This window comes from Hyperoodon ampullatus (assembly GCF_949752795.1).
Source record: "Hyperoodon ampullatus genome assembly, chromosome: 9".
Taxonomy (NCBI): Eukaryota; Metazoa; Chordata; class Mammalia; order Artiodactyla; family Ziphiidae; genus Hyperoodon; species Hyperoodon ampullatus.
Window position 1 is genome coordinate 41145754 of NC_136922.1, and position 16780 is coordinate 41162533.

Below are 16780 nucleotides of genomic sequence, written 5' to 3' on the forward strand. Positions count from 1 at the left end.
GCCTATAGCCCTTGCAGTCTCTTGATCTGGACAGATGTGGCTTTATCTCAGTTTCTTCTCTGTAGGTTTCCTAGTTCCTTCAAATGGCCTACTGGATAGTATCCAACACAGCTCCAGGGACCTTCTCTTCCATGAGGTCTACAGCTATTTCCCAGGCAACATTTCTGCATCATTGTCCCTTCAGTCACAAGGAGGGTTGGCTAAGCCCAGTACAATACCATTTTCTTGTCTTTGTCCCAAGTACCTGTATCCTTGTCCTCAGTTTCCCAGGCAGGAGTCACATCCTGGCCCACTGTCCTCATCTACTTGGAGAAAGCAAGCTCTCCTAGTAGCTCCTGTGAAATCCTCTCATTAACTTGAGGATAGAAGGTGGCTCCCATCACCATTTCCCCAAGTGGACATGGAGATTCTCAAAGTAGCAATGGTTCTTCGCATGTAAATGTCGACGCTTTTATAGTCCTGCAGTGAGTAAGAGTGGGCATGGATCTTGAAGTAGATTTCTTTGAAAATCTGCACAGGAAGATTTAGAATTTCACTTTAGAATTTTATATCCATTCGTCTTGGTGTTAGGGTGAAACTTTCATGTCAACCACTTTCTCCAATTGTTGAAAACAATATTCACCATTAGAGACAAAGAAAGGAGATGAGAGAAATACCTTTCTTTCTGAGTATTCATGCTGTGTTCATAATTCTGCACTGACATCTTCACATAATTGTCTGATTTAATCATCATAACAACTTTACGGGATTGGGAATATTATATTCAATTTACAGAGGAGGAAATTAAGTTTCAAAGAGTAAAAATTTTAAGGCCACATAGATACTGTGGAAATAGAGATGTCTGAGTGAAAAGCTCCTGCTTTTCTTGCTCCATTATTGCAGGTAAAACATACAAATCTAATCACTGGTGTCAACCTAGGACTGACTGCCCGATTCAGTTCTCAAATAGTTACCTTCCTTTTGTAGACTTGGATTTAAAAATGTTTGAGGTCATGTCTCCTACTAATGTTTTTGAGCATAGCACAAAATCTTAACATTGGCTGAGTCTTAAAATATATGTTTAAATTTTTTTTTCAGACAATAGATTTTGAAGGTTTCAAGCTATTTATGAAGACATTCCTGGAAGCCGAGCTTCCTGATGATTTCACAACACACCTTTTCATGTCATTTAGCAACAAGTTTCCTCATTCTAGTCCAATGGTAAAAAGTAAGCCTGCTCTCCTCTCAGGTGGTAAGTTTAATTATTTACTTTAAAAATGCATGTAATGCAAAAACCTCAAAGGGAAAAATCATTATAAGTTCTCTATAAGATGAGATGATTTGTTTAAAAATTACCTTTATTGCAGGATTTATCCTTTCATACTAAGACTGTGCAACTAAACATTAGAGAAAATATACTTTATCATTATTCATCACTTGTCATTTCAATGTCTTAGAAGTCTGTGTTTAGGTAATAATTTTAAGAGATACTTCCATCAAATATAGCAAAGTGCTCTTTTAAATGACTGGAATATATATATGTGTGTGTGTGTATATATATATACGTGTATATGTAGTCACAAAGCAGTTATGTAAAAACATAGTATTTAATATCAGTTGTTCAAATTACCAATATACTTTCACATTTTTAGATTTGTAAGCTCAGAACAGAGTTTAGATTTTTCTCTTAGATACTTAATTCAGTTTGTCACCATAGAGATGGTTGGTTCTCTCATTAGGTGTAGCTTTTTAGAGATGTCTAATGCATTACTACTTGTCACTAATTGTATCACTCCACACAGTCAGGAAAATAGAAATCTCACTATATTACTTTAGAAAATGTGCAATAGGAAACTGGTTAAACAGTGTTGGAGAGTTGAAAAAGTGAAGATGAACACTGAGACAAACTGAGGTAGAACCATAGGAAACAGATGCCTCCCCTGGGTTGGAGTCATCAAAACCCAGAAGCTTGGAAGGAGGACCTCTTGGAGCTGGGAGGCAGAGTTGGGGGGTGGGTGTTGCCTGGCAGGTCTCACTGTCAGACTCCTGTGGAGGGGATCCTTCCTGATTGGCTCTGATAGCTCAGGAGCTCAGGGAAGAGTGTGCAGCCCTGGAAGTCAGACCTCTTACAGCATCACCATGGTCTGTGCAGGACTGAATTGTGGGAGCTCACTGCACCTTCTTGGTGTGGCAGTAAGCTGGAGACTAGAGCGCCTTGCTACTGGAACCAGGGCCTGGGACGGTGAGATGCTGGAGAGATCTAACAGATAAGTGCAGATAGACCGGCAGGAACTAGTCCCTTCTCCCTCCTCCCTTCTCTTGTCTCTCTAGTGCCCCCTGTGAACCCAACAGGTTTCCATCAGGCAATGGAGAAATGTAGTCTACAGCAGTGTTTCCCAAACTCTTTAATCTCAGGACTCTTTTAGGCTCTTGAAAATTATTGAGGACCCCAAAATGCTCTTGTTTATATGGGTGATATTTATTTCTATTTACCATATTAAAGATGACACATTCTAGAAATTACAATGATCGTCCCCTCAGATGTTGTCAAAAATAACATCTTTATGAAAAATGACTATTTTCAAAAACAAAAAAAAATTAATGAGAAGATTGACATTATTTCACACTGTTGCAAATGACTAACATCCAACTTCATAGAAGACAGCTGAATAACCACATCCGCTGCTGTGTTGCCATATCATGTCAGGTAGCCCCTTGAAAAGTCCACTGTACACCCATGAGAGAATGAGAGTGAAAAAAGCAAATGATATCTCAGAATTATCACTGATAGTATTTGACCTTATAGATCCCCTGAGAGGGGATTAAGTATCCTATGGGAGCCACTGGTTGAGACTTCCCGTCCTAGCATCACAACACAGAATATCGAAGTGTGGGTAAAGAGGTGAGGAGAATTTTACTAATTAGCACTCTAATAAATAAAAAGCTTAAAACATATAATTAAGATATAGGTGATTGAGCCATAAATAAAACTTGGGCAATCTGATGAAGAGTCCACACTATTAAGCCTTATGTTGTACTGCTTCCCTTTCTGTTAATGAAGTAAAATATTTTTCCTCGAGCAATCGCATGTTGGTTCAAGCTGTTTAAAACAGATGTATACCTTCCATATGCTATATTTTGATCCCTTCAAAATATAGAACAATTAATATGCTTATAACCTTTAACTACCCATCAAATATTTTTGTTCCTGAAATAATTCCCCTTATACCGTGACCTGAGAGGACTACCCACACTTGCTGTTTTCTCTGAATGAGTTCTGTTTAGTTTGTCCTAATGTGTGGTTTCAGAGCTTACGAGTGTTCTGGGCTGAAAATTTTTATATGAGACAGGTTTTTACTTGGATCTAGAAATTAAAACTTCTGTGTTCTCCATTTCATGCTATAAATGGATTGAATATTCCTTGGAAATAACAAAGTTGTCCCTTATTTAAATTTACATGAAGCAATACTGACCTTGGGAAACACTGTCTTCTTTAAGAAGACAAATACTGTCTTCTTTGAGAAAGAAGGGGGAACATTTTTTGATAGGTTGTCTCTCTGAGTCAACAGACTCAGACTAATTGTGTCATACTTGGAGGAAAGAGACAATCTAATGACTTTGGAAGTTTTATAAGAAATTCAAACCTCAAACCCTCTTTTCTTCATATAGCACATAGTAAGTACTACATAGAAGATACCAAATTTACAAGGAGTAGAGATCAAACCATGTTTCAAAATGGGAAAAAAAAATAAGGAAAAACAGCTTGTACTTCTTTGGGACAATCACACATCCTGCATAGACCTACTTGAAAGGAATTGTAAGATAGGCTGTGTAACCCTCATGCAGCAATAATAAATTAAACTGTGATGCCTTTTCAAAACGTGGCCTCCACATTTTAAGACATAGGTGCATAGTGTCCTTTGTAGGACTGTTTCTCATCCTATGTATTTTCAGAATTACCTTTGATAGTGGATTTTTTTCTGGGAAATAAGGAACCCTGGACAGTAATAAAATTTTCAAGGCCTGGGGTAACCTTGACTCAGAAACTGAAAGATAAATAGATTTTTATTCCTAGAAACTTGCTTTGCCATAATCTAAGTTATCTAGATGTATTTGTGGTTGAAAAAATCACAAATTAAATTTGAATAAAGAGGTGCTATATAATCTGCTTTGTTTATCTGCTCTGAGAGTTCACATATTTTATTACCACATTACCATCAGGAATATGGTAGCCATTCTTGATTCTGTATATCAACTGAACAATAAAGGCTTCTCAATAAGGAGACAAACTTTTTAAAAGGAAAAAAATATTATTCTTGTTAATGAACAATGATCACATATTTGGTAAAAGTAAAGCATTTAGTTTTTATAGAATAAAACATTTAAAAATAATTATAAATAGGTATAAAATTTGTGAGTGTGTATGTAGTTGTGTTTTGTTGAACCTAATGATCCATCTGGCATTTCATGTAGTGGATGATGTATTGTTTTGGAACATTTTGTTTCCGTTAAGTGCCTCATATCCCCTATTTAAATATAAGATGATTAATTCTTCTGTTCCCATGTTGGACTTTTAGTTTTTAAATATATCCCCAATATACCATCTTTCCAGCTTTCTTATAACCTCTTCTGCCTCATTGTAAATCCCAAATCCCTAATCCTAAACCTCTCTGCTAGTCCAACGACCAATTTCTGATCTTACCTTCATCCCTAGAATCTACCACTTGAACTATTATCTTTACAGAAATGTTTAATTATTTGGAATCCTTTTTTTTTTTTTTTTCCGCAAGTGGCTCACAAACCCTCAACCACGGATCACTATTATGATCCCATATTTCAGTCCCTGCTGTTTGCACACTGAGCATAACCAGGGAGAAATCTCATAAATATGCATGCAGGTTGTTGTCACTACACATTCCTAAGACCCAGTATTAACATGGCCTTAACACCTCTTCAGCTTTTAAAAAAATCTATTCTGAAAAGTATTTATTCTTGATACTGTCTCCTAGATCAATCAGGTTAAACTTTTTAAACCTCCTTTAGTTTATTCATATCTTTCCCCTCACTCTCAACAGATGACATTTTTTTCACATCATACAAAAAAACAGGTGCTGTCTAAAATAAAATGCTCAATTGTTTCCCACACAACCCCAAACGGTTTCTTCAGCTCACAGAGAATACATATTACTATATTCCAGATGGAGCCCTTCATCTGAGTGAGTCCATAGGAATCAAACTAAGTGGATTGGAAAGTCAAATAATTATATTCTACCCAAATCTGCTTCTATTCCTATCTTCTTTCTGGTTGAAAGGAACCTGAGTATTTATCAATTTCCCTACCCTAAAATCCTGGACCCTTCCTACCCTTCACTGCCTCACTACTTAGGTTTAGTTAATCACAAAATGCTATTACTCGTTGTAACTTCTTCTCAAACATTCTGCCAGTGTCAATTTGCTACATCATTGTTTGTGTCATAGACTGTCAATTAGCATGACTCCCAGCCAGGCCCTGCCCTCCCATCTGCAAAATGTTCTTTCTAACACAGAAGCCTGATGATATTATTCGTGGGTTCCCAAGTGCAGATTTTCACAATCACCTTGTGGAATGTTTTTTAAACCATTATTTCCCAAGTAAACATAAATCCTTGATATTTAAAGCCGATTAAAGCAGAGTTACTTTGCTTTGAGGGTGGTACAGGAGAGATCTGAGTACAGGGAGTCCTAGTCACTCTGCCTTCCCCCTGCCTCTGGAGACACCCCCTCCTGAAGTGACCTTACAGAGACTCCAGGGCCTGGGCAGTGCAGTTAAAAAGATGATAAAATCTGAGTTCCATAGCATTAAGCCCATGCCATGCAGCTTATAGAGTCTGCCTACCATCCTCATTCTCTGTCTCCTTGCCCCAGGCACCCAGATTCTTTTCATATCCAACAGTTTGCTGTGACTTAAAACCTGCTGTGCTTACTCAGGACTCTGGGCTTTTCTGCATGATGTTCCTTCCCTCTGCCCTTATTTCACAGCAAAACCCAGCTCCTTCAGGTCTCAGCTAATGCTTCATTTTAATTCAAGAGCATATGCTGTGTACCATGCTAGGGATGCAGTGATCAGTAAGATGGGATACCTAGAGAGTGTAGCTGGGAAACAACCCTGTCACCCTTGTTAAAGTCCCACCATCTGCCTCTTGTAGATTAACTGGGACATCCCTGCCTCTCTCCAAAGCCCACCTTTGACAGTTGTCACACAGAAACTCCCGGAATTAACCCTCTTCAGCTAAATTATCTTTCTTGTTTTGTAGGATAGCAGTTAACAGCAGTTATAAATAACAATTACTTTCTCTAAGAATATGGCAATTAGAAGAGAATGTGATGTGATTTATTAACTGGTTCAGACACTCATACTATATATTCCTGTTGGGCTCCCCAGCATCCAAAACATTGACTTTATAATAGGAAACATCCTTTATTAGCCATAGGTCAGTGTAAGAGTTTTTGTTATTTCTTATTAGTTGTTTTATAGCACACAAAGAGAAGATTTTCCTAGTACCGTTTAAATCAGATCATGTAGTGAATTGACCAGTCGTACCATTTAATTATTTGTTTTATTATTTCCTTAATGTATGCATCCAACCATTCATTTTTAAAAACACATTATGTACCAGGGATTCCACAAGAAAGCTGAGGATCCTTTAGAGTCAGGGAAAAAAACAGATAGGTGGTCAGTTTTATTATAATAAAATAAGTGCTGTGCTGTATGTGTCAGGAGCATGTGACTGAGATTTTAACCATAAATTGAAATTATCCAGGTAGAGGTAGGGGGAGGGATGGGAGGGGGTGGATTAGAAGGGAGTTCCAAGAAGAGAAAGCAGCATATACAATTTCTGTTTAAATATTAAAATCATGTCCCATCAAAGGACAGTGCACAAACTTTAAGACATTCAATATTTATGCATTCAAAAATATTTATTGATCACTTACAGTGTGCCAGATACTATTCAAATTACTGGGAGTACATCAGTGAGCAAAATAGAGCTACCCCTCCCATAGTCATTTACATTCTAGTGGTGAGAGAAAGACTACTAAAAATAAAAATTTATGGCACGTCAAATGGAATGAATGCTGTTGGCAAAAATGAATCAGATAGAAAGTGCAGGTCAAGGCTGAGGATGACGGAAAGTCCTAGGTTTCTCATGACTGACTGAAACTGGGATGAGGGTCATAAGGTCATTTTTGATGGTCCCAGAGTAGATAGTAGTCATGACCTGGGAAGTATTGGGCACAGCCTGGAGGTAGAGTTGGGGGAGCAATCCTGGCAGGATTAGAGTCCTGACTGCCTTCAGAGAGTGGAGGAAGGTAGACTTTTGGGGAGTCCTGAGAGATCTGGGGATGTGCCTTGACTCAGTTGGGCTGGGACAGCTGACATGACTGGAGGAGAGATGAGGTGGGTAGCCAGGACCCCATGGTAGAGAGTGTTGTCCGTCATGCTATGTTTTGAATTTTATCCAGAAAAAATTGGAGAGCCATGAAAAGGATGTAAGCCAGAAAGTAATTACACTGTCAGTGGTGTGGAAGCTATCATGAAGGCAGATGAGGCTACAGATATATAAAAAAGTTCCAGGGCTTCCCTGGTGGCGCAGTGGTTGGGAGTCCGCCTGCCGATGCAGGGGACACGGGTTCGTGCCTCAGTCCAGGAAGATCCCACATGCCGCGGAGCGGCTGGGCCTGTGAGCCATGGCTGCTGAGCCTGCGCGTCTGGAGCCTGTGCTCCGCAACGGGAGAGGCCACAACAGTGAGAGGCCCGCGTACCGCAAAAAAAAAAAAAAAAAAAAGTTCCAAAGATATTTAAGATTGAGAATAATAAAAACTATCTCTGAGAAACTTCAGGTACTTTATCTTGGGTCCCCTCTCATTGCTCATTTGATGTGGCAATGGTTAGTGAATTTGTGCTGTGAAGCTACAATCAGTAATGGTATTTAGCTCTTTTCATGTTGTCTGTACAACTAGAGTGTCATACCACAATGGCTTTTTTTTAGATAGAAAAGGAGAAACAATGCCTATTTGTCCATAAGGAAGTTAATCAAGTTAAGAACAGAAAACTGTGCAATGAAAATGGAGTACTTAAACCTTTGGGAAAATGTTCTTTTGCCAAATGACCTTACTGAGTGTTCTTGCCAGACGACACACTTCATTAACTGCGCTGAGAAGAAAGTATTACTCTTATCAGTACTGTCTTAAAGATAGTAAAAATGTTTGTGTGTGTGTGTGTGTAGTGTAAAGTAGCTTTATAGGCCTTTTATGTCTAATAATCTACTTCAGTTTCCACCATGCAAACAAAGGCAGGCCAGGTCCCAAAAAACACAAACTGAACAGAGTACAAGACTTATGTAACTATGAGATGTGGAGATTCTTGGCACACAGTAGGGCATTTCAAATATATTTGTGCTTTCATTGCTGTTGATATGCTTTATTGATAATAACGATTATAGTCTGTGCAGCTTATATACCTACATACAAATGCCCTAGAAATAAAGATACGAGAATTTCTATCCATTGGCCAATAAGCATTTATGTATGTCAGCCATTACATTTTTTATGCCTCTATAGTACCAAATTCAGACTTCTAGTCATTATTATTAGTAGTAGTAATCTACAAATTATTTTACTCCAATAAATTTTTTATCCGGAAACCCTGAAAGCCCTAAAAATCCTTCCCTGAAACCAGAGAAAACTCCGTAACTTCAATGCCCCATCGATGATAAAATTACTCTCGGTAAAAGAAAAGTTTCTCCCAAATCTCCTCTTTAATTATTAAATGGGTTTGAATATACTGAACTTGATTATATAGGTTTCTTTATTCTTCTATCTGAATATGCTAAGTAAAATTTTGGTTTTCAAACTGTTCATTTTTACTATTAAATTTATTGACCCAAAATAAAGGGGTTTTGTATTTTGAATTGCATCTTAATAATTACATATTAAATGATAGTGTTGTCTTAAGATTGTTGCATATTATGTTAACAAATACTTATTTACAGTTTTTGAGATCCTTATGAGGGCAATAAGATATTTAGTAGTTTACAGAGTCTCAAATCAATCATAATATTATTTAATTTGTGTTATGCTCTAAAAATACTTAGTAGCAAACTAGAAAATGTGCTGTGGTATTGAGCATTTGCTTTGATCTGCTAGAACAAAAACCCTATGAAAATGGGATTTTTCATCTGCTTTGTTCAGTACTTTAACTCCAATGCCTGGAACCTGGTTTTACATGCCTGGAACCTGGTTTTACATGACTAATATTAAAGGACCTTAACATTTGTTTATGTTTATGTTTATAAAGGATATGTTAGTTGTATACCTATTAAAAAACACAGTTAAGCAAAAAGAAAAATCATTCATAATCCATTTCCCATAAGAAAATGCAGGCAAAGATTTGGTAAATATGTATTTTTGTGTTTGCATGTTTACACCTGCAAGCAAGCACATCCACTGGCTTCTCACAAACATGTATTAAGTGGATGGCACAAGGACTGATCTGAATGGAAGATGAATTTAGAGCTCTCAGCCATGGCTAGGATTTCTGATTTCCTTCCAAAGGTTTATGAAATAATGTATGCACTCTCAAGAGTCTTGAAAACCAGACCCTCTAAACAAAAGGTCATTTATTGAGAGGCAGGAGACAGATTTCTCTGCTTTATTTTTCTCTCTCTAGCCCCACAAAATTATACTTAAAGCATGAAATCCCACATCAGGCTGTCTTTTGAATTATGGATGCACAACTGGTCTTTGTTTTCTCGAATGCGAGATGGAGATAAGAAGTATATATATCTTACTGGGTATTGTGGGACTCAAAAACGTAATGTATTAGGTACCTTAGGAATGCCAACTTTTACCATTATTAATTAAACAGATCATTTTCCTGTGTTTTAGTTTGCAAACACAGGACAAAGGTCAAATTCAATATAGTATTTTTTTTCCACTAAGATGTCATACATCCTGAAAGAATACAGTCAAATTTAAGGAATATTATTGGGATTTCTTTTTAATGTGACAAATATAGAAATTTTGGTAGCATGGCTTCTTTTCATATGTGGTGGCTTAGGTATAGTCATGAAACAGAGTAATTCAACCAACTCTCAATTCTCTACCTGTAGACAGTGTGTCACCTGCACTATGGTTGCCACCAGCCCAATGTAACTTTGAAATCTAAATTTAAGTTAGTTAACAATCAATTAAAACAATTCAGTTCTTCAGTCAAACGCCAGCCACATTTCATGTGTTCAACAACCATATGTGGTTAATACTACTATATTGAACAATGCATACATAGAACGTTTCTATCATTGAAGAATATTCTACTGGACAGGACTGATAGAGCAAGTCTTGTTTTTACTGCTTTTGAAAAGAGCTCAAAGTTTGGAGTTAGATGGCCTGTCTTCAACTCTTACCTCCTGGGATTGCTGTGTGACTATCAGTAGTTTACTCTCTGACTTTCCATCCTTTTTTTTTATTATTATTTTATTTTTTTAACATCTTTATTGGAGTATAATTGCTTTACAATGGTTTTATCTCACAAATGGAATTGCAGGGTCAGTGTTGCTGGCACACAGCCAGGAATGTTATCCTTCCTCCTTTGCAGAGTTTGTTCTGCTCCTAGAACATCACCCCCAAAGACCTGCTTCAAGCCCTGTTCCTTATAATTGCTTGTTTCAGGTTTTTGCCAGTGGCCAAAAAGATGAAACCCATATGATGTTCTTAGAGGGATTTTGCTGATCCTAGTCTCTTGTCAAGGACTGTATCCATTGCCTGTCCTCATTTTATGAGGAATAACAATCTAGTTTACCCAGTCTATCTCATCTTGCTGCAGGTTTGTGTAAGCATAAAAAAATTTTTTTAAATTATATTATTTTAAGATAAGCATAGTTAGAAAGTTGTCTAAAAATCATGAATTGTGTGATAATATGAAGTAACTATTGTTATTCTTGGTTATCAGTGCTACTCATCATGACTATTAATATGAATATTGGAAGTATGACATGTGACTACACTATGTGACAAATTGCTTCATAAGCCTGTTAAATTTCTGCAAATTGAACCAGTATAAAAAAATGGAAAAACCAAATTACCACAGTGTTTTATTGCCTTATATGTTTAGAATTTTAATCCGTGTCATTATTTCGTAATAATAACAGTTTTGAATATTTCATTTTAATAGATGAAGGGAAACAATGGAGATAACGCTACCGTTTTCATTATCTGGAATGCAAGTGTTTGAAAATAAAATAAACTGGAGCAGAGGCAGTAATTGAACATGTACCCAAAATTGATTTGCTAACAATTGAACCTTGAGACTAGAATTAAAAGTATCTATTAGAATAAAACTTTTTAGGTCATTGTTTTAAGAAATGGAGTGTCTGTATTGGAATACAATGAAAATCGTGTGCTTGAAGAATATGAAAATCGTAGGCAATATTCAGTTTGACTAACGCTAACTCTTTTTGTAGTTAAAACTTTGAAGAGAATAATGTTTATATATATATGTTTATATACATATATATAATCATCATAAAAACAGAAAAATGCCATAGAAGTACAAGATAATTATTGCTAATAAAACTAATAGACTCTAATTACTTTGCCTATTTTTCACTTTATTTTGTACTTTGTTGTACCTTGTAATATATATTATATGTGTATAGGTATATATGGGTCACTTTTGTGGGGAAATATTTAAAGAAGCATAGCCTTGGGCAAGTCAGAGAACCTGCAAATTTGGATGTCAGTCACATGATCTTCAGAGCCAAATACTGACCACTTGAGGCCAAAAAAAAAAACACATTGTGTTTTACCTAGCTTCATGTGCAGTTTCAATTCTAAAGAGAGAGTTTCACTGATGCTTGGATGGGTTAAAATGGCCTTTGTTAAAGGGAAGTAGACCTTTTCTTTAAATTAATTAATTAAGTCATTATTTATTTATGGCTGTGTTGGGTCTTCATTGCTGTGCGGGGGCTTCCTCTAGTTGTGGCAAGTGGGGGCTACGCTTCATTCCAGTGCGTGGGCTTCTCATTGCGGTGGCTTGTTGCGGGGCATGGGATCTAGACGCTCAGGCTTAAGTATTTGTAGCACGTTTGCTCAGTAGTTGTGGCTCACAGTCTCTAGAGCACAGCCTCAGTAGTTGTGGCACATGGGTTTAGTTGCTCTGGGGCATGTAGGATCTTCCCGGACCAGGGCTCGAACCCGTGTCCCCTGCATTGGCAGATGGATTCTTAACCACTGCACCACCAGGGAAGTCCCAAGGGAAGTAGACTTTTGAACTTCTTCTTCAGAGGCTATTACTGCTAAAGAGGAGTGTAGGATTCCATTTACCATCTCATTTCATTGAGGAGTTGCAGCCAAGAAACCAGGCTTGCTATGTCCTGTTTGCCAGTTGCATGGTCTCGTGTGTGTCCTGTATAAGCCTTAGCACAAACTGCTTAAAAGGAAAAGGACTTTTCTTCAGGGAAGTGAACTTTCCTAGAGGGAGGTAAATACTGGGAAAGAGCTACAGCCAAGTTTAGGGACAGGAAAAAAAATTTTTTTGAAAGGGTAGAATAGGGTGTAAAAACAACCTCTCTGAAGACAGATTGAGGCCCTAGGGCTTGCTCTCAAAATATTAAATGAAAATATAAGGAAACATTTTCACCACTTAAGAGAAAGTGGGCTGATCTAGGGTAGGGGGTTAGGAGCTGAAACAAACCTATAGGCTTTTTCAACGCAACACGTCAAGATTTAGTGGTCCAGATCTATAATTGTTTTGTTGTAAAGTAATTGTGGTAAAGGTCATTGACATTTTATTTTTCTTTCTCTGATGCACACTATAAATCATTGCTAAAAGTATATGTTTTGCCTCTCAAATTTAGCTGAAATTGGACTTAAGGAAAAACTGATTAGTTTTTCATTGTGTATTGTCATATATGCCCATAATTTCTTTTTAAAATAACCTTTAAATTCTTTTAAATGTTAAACTATGACACAATTCAATGCATGATACAACTTTTTGTTTACAACCTATCATGAACAGAAAATGGCAAATAGTCAACTCATTTTGTCAAACAAAAGAATTTTAGTATAGTAATATGTTTCTTGTTCAGAAGTAGTGTTAAGTTGAAATTATACATTAATGTTCATATTCAGTATGTACATTACATACAGGAAAGGCAAACAGAAAATTATACTCATATTTTCCAAATGTTTGTGTTTAGTATTATGAAAATTGATAATGAAATACCATAAGCTTCATTTTACATATACAAATGATCATAAGTGAACATATATAAGTGAAAATGTATACCTTTTGGCATTCTTCCAAATGAATGTGATGATACATGCTTTTTATTCTTGTTTTAGGCTGAGTTTTTATATAAAAGAATTAAATCAAGCTGATTAAATCATTTCAGTACCATAAGCGGGGAGCATAGAAGAGAGGATTAGCTCATCAGGCAGGATGAGTTAGGTCATAGTTTATCCAACCATAATTCAAGGGCTGTGTTCTCCGAGTCTGGAAGTTATGGTCATGTGAAGGATCAGTGCCAAAATGTCTTTTATCATAAGTTGAAACTGCTTATTTCTGCAGCTGGCTAGGCTTTAGATGATTAGTTAGAATTAGTCAGGTATTTTCTTTTCAAAGCTCAGGATTGTCTTCTGTTCTCTGCCTTTGGTTTATAAAAGTGACTATGTTAGTTTGTATCAGATATACAGTGACACTTTTGTTAAGGGAGGAAATCCATTTATAATATGTGTATATATATATATCTTTTTCAATAACTATAAACAGAAGTGGAATCAATGTGAAGCATAGAGATGTTTTTGAAATAAAGAAGACTTTGGTAAAAAAATGAAAGATGTAAAGCATTGTTTTTCAAACTGTCAGTTGTGGCCCATGATGGGTAATGAATTCAGTTTAAGGGGTCTTTGACAGAATTTTAAGAATGGAATAGAAAAGAAAATAGGTTAACACAGAAAACATTGGCACAGTTATGAAACCTACTAGTGTGTGTGTGTGTGTGTGTGTGTGTGTTATCTGTGCTGGATTAAGATGTAAACTGTTTTTCTTTTCCTCACTATTGGCCTTGAACAAAAATAATCTATAAGCTATTAGTATAGAATAAAAAGGATAAAGTTGCTAGTTATGAAACTCTGGGCAGTTCATCTCACTAAGCCTGTTTCTCATCTGTAAAATGGGATTAATGCAATCTCCCCTCACAGGGTTAATGGGAGAATTAAGTGAAATGATACGTGTTCAGGTGCCCAGCATGGTTCTTGCCACATAGTGTACATTCAATAAATGGTACATTTTATTAGTAGTAACATTGCGACTACTAAACTAATTAACTGCTGACTTTTCAGAATGCATTAAATTATACTCCTGGATATCTTGAAATGGCTGAAGGAAGTCACAGGTGTTCAGTCAAAGTTATACATGGAAAGAGATAGACCAGAGCAAGAGATGTGGTCAGGTGGAGGTGTGCTGATGAATGACAGGCTTGTAGAACTGTATTTGGTTAAGATTATTCCCTGCATTCCAGTAACTCCTGGTTAATTAGGAATCAAGTAGCCATTCAGCCCATCAGCCATCTAACCCACATACCTTTTATATGACCAAATAGACCTCAAAGGATAATTGGGGTTTACCTTGAGGTCTTGTCAGATATATATGATCTGGTTTCAGAGACTTCTCTGTAAGATGGAACTATTTATTGTGAAAGAGTTTTCGATTTAATTATCATCAGCCAGATAATCTGCAGTCATCAGCTGTTGTGCACATATATTCAAGTTCTCTACCCTTGTCTTGGAATAGGCACAATGAATGGATGTAATAAATAAAGTATGGACCATATTAAAACCAAACTACAGTTGTATGTTCTTACCTCTCTAATTAAATCTGTCATGTTTATCCAGATTTTTGTTTATGTTCTCTTTCTCTTATTCATGGGCAGATTCCTTGATGGCAAAAAGGATGTCTTATTCATGGTCCTGGCAACTGTTTGACATAAATACATGTTTTTATGTATGAATGATTCCTGACCATCAGTATATAAATCATATTGTGACAGACTTATTTCTTCAGTTTTTTGTGAAAGACCATTTTTTAGTCGTCCCAGCTGATTTACAGCTGTCACTGCCTAAGGCAGAGAAAAGTGGAATAGCAAAGTATTTCTTCATGCTTTGAAATCTGTCTACCAGCTAACTCTGGGCAATAGAATTCTGGCCCAAACACCATCCAGTGAGTAGGCAGAGCAGTCCCTATGTCCCCAAATCCCAAAGAACTCTCCATTACTTAAAAGAATCATAGAGGGCTTCCCTGGTGGTGCAGTGGTTGAGAGTCTGCCTGCTGATGCAGGGGACACGGGTTCCTGCCCCGGTCCGGGAGGATCCCGCGTGCCGCGGAGCGGCTGGGCCCGTGAGCCATGGCCGCTGAGCCTGTGCGTCCGGAGCCTGTGCTCCACAACGGGAGAGGCCACAACAGTGAGAGGCCTGCGTACCGCAAAAAAAAAAAAAAAAAAAAAAAGAATCATAGAATGTCTGTCTCTGTTATACTAGAGACTGGAGAATTTGGTTATTTTACACCTAAGAAGTATACAGTTTCTCTACATGGTCTAGGCATTATCTCTCTATTTCCTTTGTTGGTTTTTGTTTGAGAGCACTGTGAATATTTTTAAGTATATGAAGACAAATCTTTTTTTCCAGGTCTGAGAATGAATAAAGGTGCCATCACCTCTCCCCGTACTTCTCCAGCAAATACATGTTCCCCAGAAGTAATCCACCTGAAGGATATTGTCTGTTACCTGTCTCTCCTTGAAAGAGGAAGACCTGAGGATAAACTGGAGTGTATGTGTTTCTTCATTTAGTTTACTTATCACGGTTGGGGTGGGGGATAGGACTGGATATTGACAAACTTAACATTGTATATACTGTGGTGGTTTACATTCTTATTAAATAAAGTGACCTTGGTTAATAATTATAAAAAATCCTCCAATTGAAAATCAGACAAAAGATATTAAGAATCTATCAGTTTTAGGTTATTATTGATCAAGGTCCATTTATTACTGAGTATTTCTTGAGCATGTTTATCAATTGATGGTTTTTGTTTTTGAATTTGCTCAGTTTGGTAACCAGACGATATTGAAAAGTATCCTTTGTGTTGTTTTGAAAATACACTTATTTCTAGTATGTAGGAGGTCTTCCCATTAGGCAGAAAAAGGGTTCACTGTCCATAGGCAACCTGAACCCTTCTCTCTGGAAATCTTCCTTGAAACCTTCTGCACTAACTTCGTTGCTGTGGACAAATAATTTCTTAAATGCCAAGCATGAGAGTTTCATTTCTAGAAGTTGACTCTGAATATTATAAATAATTAAACAATAGCTTTTTTGTTCTTTTACCATGTAGCAGGCGTTTCAGATAGAGAATTTCAATCTAGTTGAAAGGAAATAAGTGCTCTCTTTAATAAAATACAGTGACTGAGCTCTCTCTGGTGGCAAACTGTACTCATTGCAAGGCAAGAAAATATTTTTCAAACCTTTACTGCAAGCCCAATCATTTAATAATCTATCTCCAAAGCCCTTGCTAAATACAGAGCTGGTGGCTTGTTCAATAAGCTGATTAACCTGATTGTATTAGATATCATTAAAATGAATTAAATTTTTTTGCCACTGAAATGATAGTAAAGATAATGAATCCTAAATTTGACATTTCTAAAGTAAATGTAGAATATTGTGACACCTCAGAATTATGATTGTGTAGCATGTTTAGTTTAACAGTAAATTCGAT

The 16780-nt window shown here is 36.8% G+C and overlaps 1 protein-coding gene across 6 annotated transcripts in view; it reads left to right on the forward strand.

Annotated features, from left to right (window-relative positions):
* Positions 1-16780, forward strand: part of DGKB (diacylglycerol kinase beta) — a gene marked incomplete at both ends in the record, with an annotated part of 651556 nt that overhangs the window by 104951 nt on the left and 529825 nt on the right. For all 6 annotated transcript variants that reach the window (XM_079711689.1, XM_079711690.1, XM_079711693.1 and 3 more), the window contains 2 exons: positions 1078-1231; positions 15700-15840. In XM_079711689.1, coding sequence (XP_079567815.1) covers positions 1078-1231; positions 15700-15840 — 295 coding nt within the window. The remainder of the gene's footprint in view (positions 1-1077; positions 1232-15699; positions 15841-16780) is intronic.